At 46.5% G+C, this 9,050-nt stretch overlaps 1 protein-coding gene across 1 annotated transcript in view; it reads left to right on the forward strand.

Moving 5' to 3' along the window:
* The first annotated feature begins 610 nt into the window (after window positions 1-610).
* The window catches only part of LOC105566039 (frizzled-9-like), a 17,529-nt gene continuing 9,089 nt past the window's right edge, over window positions 611-9,050 (forward strand). Inside the window, exon 1 of the mRNA XM_012019740.1 lies at window positions 611-971. Within this exon, the coding sequence (XP_011875130.1) occupies window positions 762-971 (210 nt within the window). The 5' untranslated portion in view covers window positions 611-761. The remainder of the gene's footprint in view (window positions 972-9,050) is intronic.

Consider the following 9,050-nt stretch of genomic DNA (forward strand, 5'->3'; position numbering starts at 1 on the left):
AAAAATCTGTATGTGTATATTTCCGTTTAAAGATTTCACTGAATGGCTTTTATAAAAGACTTTTGAATGTAGATGTGACGAATGAACTGACGAATAGTATATCCCACGAGAAAGGAAAATCTTTCAAGTAACAAACAAATCCTCGAAACTTTAGAAAAGAAACAAGGATCAGAGATCAATATTTGGGACATTGATCCAAGGTTTCATCGACCCAAAGTTTTAAAGATTATAAGATCAGTCAGCTGATCACGGTTGAAAGTTGTGTTATTTATCTTCTCAAAACTAACCCCATAAAAAGAAAGAAACCCCTACAACCGGTAAAGATTGAACGCTTAGACCGGGCCTCGATCTCGCGTTTCCAAGAATATGACAGAAATTCATCGGGGGAGACAGCGCAACGTCCGGCCGCTCTCTTTGTTCCTAATTACGGCCGGAGGATCGGTCCCATAATCCTCGGCGGTCGGGCCCGAGATGATAGGGCCCGCCGCGACGGCGGCTGTGGCGGCAAAAAGTGGAAAGTGGAGGGGGCAAAGAACGCGGCCGAGCGCGCGCGGAATTGCCCGAACGTCCGCGTCCACATCGCGTGGTATCGCGCGAGCACGTCAGTCGGCCGTCGACCACCGACGCGGATGGATGTGCTTGGTGGAGCGTTGCGTGCCGCGATCACGTGACCACGTCGCCGCGAGTGTACATACGCGCGAATCATATTACGTATTGTCGCTCCGCTATTCGCGCATTGTACGCGGAGATAAAAAATGTGAATGCCGTCGACGTTGAAAATGGTGCTACGCATTGTGGTGCTCATCCTTTCGGCGGTGCCGGCCCGAGGATGGGGCATCAACCACGCGCAGCCTGGGACCGGTGCCAAGTGCGAGCGGCTGAACGTATCCTTCTGCCGGGGATTGCGTTACAACATGACAGCGATGCCGAACTTCATGGGCCACGAGGACCAAAAGCAAGCGGAGCGCGGGGTATAACTTTGATTCTTAAAATTCCAAACTCCTGTACTGGCACTTTACATCGGAAAGAGAACGTTCACCGTGAACGCTGAAAGACGTTGCTTTATAACGTGAAGAACGAGACTTCTTTTTTTTTCTTTGTAAAGATATGTATTAAAAGTATCTCCCTAGCAGCACAGTGCATTGACCAAACATTGGTTAAACAGTGGCCCAATATTTGGTTGTGTTGGGCCAATGTTTAGCCAATGCACTGTACTACTAGGGTTTTTTAAAAAAAAAAAAGGTTTATATCTAACTAGACATTCTAGGAAAAACATACTTTATATAACGTAACAAATAATAGTCGCCAATATTTCAATAATTTCTTGACTAAGTATACAATTACATTAATTTCTCAGTTGGACACGATATGCTCGCCGGTGGAAAGTGCAATCTTCTCGAGAATGCGCAGTTTGCAATTTCAATAAACTGAATATGCACATGAATGTTAAATATTTATGTTTGGTTAATATTCGTGATGTCCATCTTCGAAACAATCGCATTGAAACAAAAAGCAATACGTACCGCGGCCTTAATAGCCCTTGAGGTAGGAGGCAGGTAGAAAAAAAGACGGGGGGGGGGGAGGAGAGACTCTCATGGCAGCGAGCGTTAATAAGCGATCGAAGATCAAAGAACGCGCGTCCGGCTCTCATTAGCAGCGATAAGGCGAATCAAAGTTGCTGAACCGCGACGTTGCGAGAGGGAGGGAACGAGAAGATGGGGGGAGGACGAGGGGAGAATACCGGTCCCTTTTTCCCCCGAGCAGGATGTACGGTTCTCTCCACAGGAGACATAATTAGAAGCCGTTTTCTCGTCTGCGCCCGCGGATCGCTGGACTCCTTGATGGCTCGATGCCCAACTTCCGGTCGAATTCCACTTCCGCGGAGAAAACGCAGTTATTAATTAGCGGCAAGATGATGGAACCTATTCGCGCGTAATCATGAAAATGCCTCGAGATAATTTCTATATATTCCTGTTAGCTTCAAACGAATTTATCTACGGTCAATTTCCCGCGAGGCAAAACTGATTTGATAGTAAAGTCACCTATTATGGGCTTCTAATATGTATCTAATATGAGATAGCGGGGTTGAGATAGCGGAGCGAAATCTGTTTAGTGAAAAATTCATTCTTGGATTGCGTAATCGTTGCAGGAAAAGATTTGCGATTGAATTTGCGTATCGAAAACCTGCTATCTCATATTAGAGACCTTACAATAGCGGACTTTCCTCTAATTTACCTCCCATTTACTTGCTAAAGCGTTGATACGAAAATAATCTGATCTCGGCGGGTATATTAATTATGGCTGTCGAGAACAGATTCGGGGCCACTGATAAAAAAAATTTTATCGACCTGCTCCTCTCTGCCAGCAGCGAGGCATTGACTTCTTCGTCGAATCATTGACCTGCGCTAATCCGTACCGGTTCCATTTTCATTTCGTAATTACGACAGCCGCGATACTTAATACATTTATTTGAGTGGCCGATTTAAACATTTCAGATCCAATCAGAGATTTCGCGTATGAATTTAATGAAAGTGCTTGAATGAAAATTACTATATCTGGAGTGTAAAGGAAGTCGCGCGTCTCTCCACGTCGGATTTTCGACCAATGGTGGTTAATCTGAGCGTACAATGTGTGTACATACGTGTGTAGTGGAAGCTGAAGAGACAGCGAAGAGTCTCACTTACCTGCGCTTGCTCGCGCACGGGTACAATCGGGTGAACTAATGTCGCCCGATGCGCTTAAGCCCGTACCATAGTCTAACTAGTAGTAGGCCCACTCTTTGTCGGCCCCTTTGATCTTTGCTGTCCCGATCACTTTGTACCTCCGCCATGTCTTTGGCCCAAATCCAGCAGTGTACACTGAGAAAAAAGTCTTCGGCAATTTATCTGTGGCATATGACGTTCATTTCACTGAAGTAAACATCATGACGCCACAAATAAATTGTCGAAGACTTTTGAAATAAACGTATGTCGCAAATAAATTTTCAAAGATTTCTTTCTCAGTGTGTGCGCGGGTGTACTCGTCAAATTACACTACCGCACACGCCCAACACTCGTCCCGAGTTGGTCGAATTCTGGAGTTCGCGCAATTACCCTCGGATCTCCAATGCGTAATCCGGTTGATCTACATCCACATTTGTCTGTAATGTTTAAGCAATTCACTTTTCCATGCGCAGTTGATCGCTTCGCGCTTGCGAGGCTCAAGGAGAATAGATGAGTCGCGCGTCGTGAGGCCCCGCACCCGTGGAAGTGCGGACGCACCGTACCATTAATGCAGCCGATTGTACACGCCGCTACACGCACACAGGCGCCACGCGCACGCATGTACACGCATACACACGGCGTAAGGAAAGAGAGGTATTTATAGCCGAGGGTTCACTCTCGCTCGCTCAGTTTTATTATCGTAATAACGTTAAGGCGGCTTCCTTTGATGCCGCCTGAAGCGAGATAGCCCTGACGAGCAAAACTGCGTATTTTTGTAGCAGCTGCGTTCCCCGCGCGCACGTGTGTGCGTGGCGCGCGCGTGGAGGCGTGTGCGTGCGTGTATGGGAAACATCGTCGGCGGATGCGGATTTGATATGCGCTTTTCACGCGATGGGCCGCGGAATGACGAGGACGTTGGATCCGCGCGAAGGGAACTTGGAGAGAGATCCTTAGGTTTCGTTTTTTATATTTTTTTATTTATTTTTTTCACAATGGATTAGCTGTACGTAATGTGGACCTGAGGTAGCGAAGATATTTGAAAAATCGAAATAAACAACACCCCTGGATAAATCAACAACATAGAAAGTCTTAAAAAGTGTTGGAGATCTCGGGCAGACCTAAACTGAATTTAGATCGGTTGGAAGCTTGGGAGAGATTAGAGAAAAGATTCTCACAAAAGTGGACAATTTCCGACACAATCGGCGTCAATTTGTTGGTAGAAATTACCGCGCGCTGTCGAAAATTGTCCGCTGATTAATTATCTACTGGCGATATTAAAAATGTACACTTGATTCTCAAAAGATTTCAAAGCTTATAAAAATATATCACTCGTGATTTACATTGTTCTAATTCGAAACCTCGAGAGAAACTCGAAATCTTGAAACTTTAAATAATATAATAATATTAATTATCTATTGGCGATATTAAAAATTTACACTTGATTCTGAAAAGATTTTAAAGCTTATACCATTCGCGATTTATATTGTTCTAATTCGAAATCTCGAGGCTTCAAATAATATAACATTATTGTAATTCGATTACGCATCGATACGAGGCACTCACGTGTCAGGCTATAATGTAATTGACATTTCCCAGGCGATTAAGCTTGCATTGTAAGAACCGCACTTACAGTTATTTTACTATTATATCCAACGTACAATCACGATACTAATCTTACGTATAATTACCTACAATTACCTTTTGCGCGAGGCGCTTAAGTTACAGTCCAGTTTGCATTTGTAATCGAACGCATCTGTAACTTAATACAGATGCAACCTGGCTACAATTACACGCGATTGCGCTTTAATGCCCTTACGACTTAATGTGAGCATAATGTAACACGTATGATTACACGCATCTTTACCAATTATTTGCGATTATGATCGATACGTACGTGTATTTTTCTTTTCGAGGGCGCGCCAATGAAAAAACGACCGCTCGGACCGAGCCCGTTCGAACACAAATCGATTATCGCGGCATCGAAAAGCACGGTGAACGTATCTCCGACTCGCCGCTATCATTTGGCAAGACTGTTGATTTTTTCCCCCCGTTCAACTTCATTCGATCAATTAAATTGCAGTTTCGTTAGATCGGGGGTTCAATTCTGTATCTTGCACCGCAGGGAAAATGTTAAAAGTGAGTAGCTTTGTCTCTTTCTGTCTCCTTAGTGTCAAAAAATAATTTGTTCAAGATTGTTTTAACGTTGCAGCAACATAAAGAATCTTATGTACAAACATTAATCTAGACTCACCGTAGAAAAGATATTTCTACTTCAACATTCAACATTGCAACGTTTCAGCAACATTATTTTAACTTTCTCAGCTGTATGGGGAAAGAGACAAAGCCGCTCGTTTTTACAGAATTGACGCCCAGAGCTCTCTAAAGCCAGCGGCACACGATACCACTTTGCCCACTGGATCTCTTCCAAGAGCCAATAAGGATGCAGAGTTTTAAATCAGGGGTTCAATAATGAATCTTTTTCCTCCAACGCGAACTCGTGAAGGGTGAAAAATTTCACTGACGAATTCAATATTGGTCAATAAAATCGTTCACTTTTCACGAGTTCACGCTAGTGGAAGAAATCGAGCCGCAGGTGACCGAAGGCTAAATCCTGATTGGCTCTCGCAAGCAATCCAGTGGGCAAAATAATACCGTACGCCGCTGGCTCAACTCGCTGGAGCTGAAACTCTCGGTAGCCCTTAAATCTCCGTCCCGTTCCCATCGCTCGCGATCGCCCTTCGTGGGATTGCCCTCGGATTGTCGTCTCCGCGGTGCACGTCGCAGTTAACGTTTGTCTCATAAATGGTATTGGCAAGTCCTCGAGATAATCCGCCGCGGCCTGGTCGTCGTAGGGCACGCACGCGGCGCTCAAAGAACGCCGCTATCGTTCCGCCGCTTCCGTCCCACCGTTCGCCTCGCCCTTCTTATCTCCTCCTCCCCCTCCCCCTCCTCCGTTCTCCGCCGCGTCGTCGACGAGTCTTACGCGACGGGCTTGGTATCCGCTGGTGATACCATTAAACGCACGTGCATAAGTCGTCACGGACGTACACACTGGCGATCGTAAAAGAACCGTTCTGCGATTCTTCGAATCGTTATCTTGGCATCGCCGAAGCTCGCGGTCTCTTTCGAAAACTCCGCTCAGCTCTGTCCCCGAGGGTGTAGCGTCTCCACAGATGACCAGAGATGCGGCACTGATGGTTGGTGTATCGAGAGCCGTCATTTTTTTTTCCTATCGCTAGTATGAGAAACGAGGGGTAAACCGCTGACCAAAATCGGGTACACCAATGCCTACTAATGCCCGGCGGGCATTACTTTATCTTAAGTTCTCTGGTTTCACGTTATCTTATCTTTATGAAGCCCCAGCAAGGCCTAAAGGCCTGCGTCCACGATGCTAGAACTTGGTCCAAGTTCTATTAACAGTTTCGAGAAATATGTGGCCAATCAACTTGCAGCTATTCCATAAGAGCTGCAAGACTTCACAGAGGTCCAAGTTCCAGGGACCTGGGCACCTATCGTGAAAAATATTCGGAATGAATTCCGATCGGAATAATTTCGTTTCCCCTAGAAAACGCGATAAAGCTCTACGAAATATTTTATAAATTCCAAAATCGAGTTGGAGTCTGTACACTCTGAGCCTAACGTATCTGTAATCAGCTTGACGAGACCTTTCGTTTGGTGCTTACTTTGTGACCGAAATCGAATGCGAAAAAAAAAATGGGTCCCGATCTTGTCCTCACTCTTTCCATAATACGCGCCCTGTAATTACTTGCGATCGAAATGCGAATTTCCGATCGCAGTTTCGCTTGCATTCTCGCATTTCATACGAAGTTTCGGGAATCGAGCGGCTAATCGAGAAGCCTATGATTCTAATCTGAGATCGACGAGCTCGAAAATAGCCGAAACTCCAAGAGCTGCGCGCGCCTAATCGTCCCTTCGAACCAGCCAATCAACATGTGGTCGGGACAATTACAGAGAGATTAGCTTGAACACGTTTCGCAGGCTGATGACTTCCCCAAGCTCGGCGAATGATCCTAAGAAAGGCGCCACCGCTAATCACGTGCCGTCGTTCCCGGAAGGCGGCAAATTGCAGGGCGCGCGCTCGGTCATCTTCTTCGTCCCGCCTGGATACGACGTTCCGAGGATAATTCCAAAAATTCACGGTGAAAAATAGAAAAGATCGAAAATAGAAAAATCACTACCTTAAGTTGAGAAGAAGAAGAAGAAGAAGAAATGGATATCTAAATGTTTGGACGTTCGAGATTTCCAGAATTCGCGAGTCAATCGCTTCGCGAGAACGTTACGTAACGTAGCGACAGCCGCAAAGGCATGGGTGGTGCTCGAAAATTCTGAAACGCTCTTTAAAATTAATCAAAGACACGCAGTTCTCCAGTAAATTGCCAGAGCTTTTCACAATTCCAAGGCTACTGAGGATCAAAACTTAGAAACCTCACGAGTCTATTTTCTTTAAACGACCGTCAATATTTTCGATAATCTTCAAGTTCTGTCGCTTCGGAATCACGATACCTGGTACCGAGGGATTTCGCGTACTCTACAGTTTGTAGCTACTTTGTAGCTCCCGGGGACGGTGCTTCGGGAGCGACGGTAGTTTATTTTTCCACGCGGCGATGTTGGGCAGCGTATAAGAAAAACGCTAATCTAGCCTCCGAAAGCGAGCTCGATCGCACCCTCTCGCAAAAAGCATCCCCTCCCCCCCCCCCGCCCTCGAGTTCGACATCGCGTCCCAGCGATTTATGCGTCACGTCGCATAAATATACATGCTGCCTCACAAAGGGTCCCACGACTCGATCAAGGCAGAACGAGCGAGCCGCGTAAGGACAAAAGCGGGGAAGGAAAAGGAGCGGACCGCAATAAGAAGCAAGTCGGCCCCGGCGTTCGCCTCGTCCGTCCGTTTGTTCGTTTCTTCTTCTATCCGCGAGTTGTCTGTCAAGCCGCTTCGGAAACGCTCCGAAGGGACTCGAGTTCACGGGGGGGGGGGGAGGGGGCGAGGGGGCGGGATGCGCCGTTTCCTACTCCGTCTTTTTCTGGTCATTCCCGGAGGAGAAGAATGCGAAATAATGAACGAACCGGTCCGCTCAGATTTCTTCTTCGTCGGCGTCGCTCCCCCACCCTCCCCCTTCGCTCCACCGGCCCCGAGATAAATCTCCGGGCAGAGGATTTGACATCGCCGAAAAGAAAAACCTGATTACGCGTAACGAGAGTAATGCGGTTTCGATTGATGCGATTCCCAGTCCTCCGCGGGAGAAATCGAGACCCAGCGCGCCTTTTGTTATCGCAGCCCAGATAGCGCGGTGAATTCGCAAAGTATCCTTCGAGTTTTCCACCTTTCCGAGTTGCAATTCTTTAAGCCCGTGTCAGATTACACCGATAAAAAATTATCTCAATCGAAAAACATATTACTTTACGCAAGAAAATTATTCATTACATGCACCATGATGAACCTCTGACGAGTACTTCAAGACGAACTGATTGTGCCTGATTCTTGAAGTGTTCTTCAGGTATTCAGTTTTCTAATTCCGCGGGTATTCTTTCAGATAAATTCTCTACGAGCTTACGTTCGCCTTTGCGCTAGGCTGGGAGGTATGTTCACTCGCGTGCGAGGATAATGGGGAGAAAGAGCATTTCTGTCCGATTGCAACGCCGCGAGAACCTAATCCTCGACCGGCCTCCCCCCCGTAGTAATCATGCTTCCAGCGGCTCGATCATAAATCTTTTCCTCCGGCGTGAACTCGTGTAAAGTACAAAATTGTATTGACCAATGTTGAATTCGTCAGTGAAATTTTTTTACTTTTCCACGAGTTCACGCTGGAGGAAAAGATACACGATCGAACCCCAAGTAATATACCAATAGTTACATACAAACGAATATTATAATTTACATATACCCAACAATGTGGCCGTCATGTACGACATGCGCGTTGCATTGCACTTGTAATCGTTGAGCGGGAAACGATAATACTAATGTTATATAACTCTTAGCTGGTGTTTACCGTTGGGTTGCTCCACGTCCCAATTACCCTAACGTAAGGGAGAGCTTTTTTCCCTTTCGGAATCCCATCGGCTATCGTCGCGTCTCCCAAGATGTCCAGGGATGATCGAGCTACCGTCTCCTCCCCCGCGACGAATGCGGATTTTTATGAGATCCGAAACGCGAGTGAACCTCTTTGCGTCTCGTTAATACCAATGAGGGAATCGAGATCGCCGAACGACACGACTACCTCACCATATCGATTACCGATGCACGTCCGTCGCGCGCGTGAGAAGTGGGAACGATCGCGCCCGATCTCTAGACGGGAGGTCTCTCTCTCTCTCTCTCTCTCTCTCTCTCTC

This window comes from Vollenhovia emeryi, unplaced genomic scaffold, assembly GCF_000949405.1.
Source record: "Vollenhovia emeryi isolate VEMERY1.0 unplaced genomic scaffold, V.emery_V1.0 DF939147.1, whole genome shotgun sequence".
Lineage (NCBI taxonomy): Eukaryota > Metazoa > Arthropoda > Insecta > Hymenoptera > Formicidae > Vollenhovia > Vollenhovia emeryi.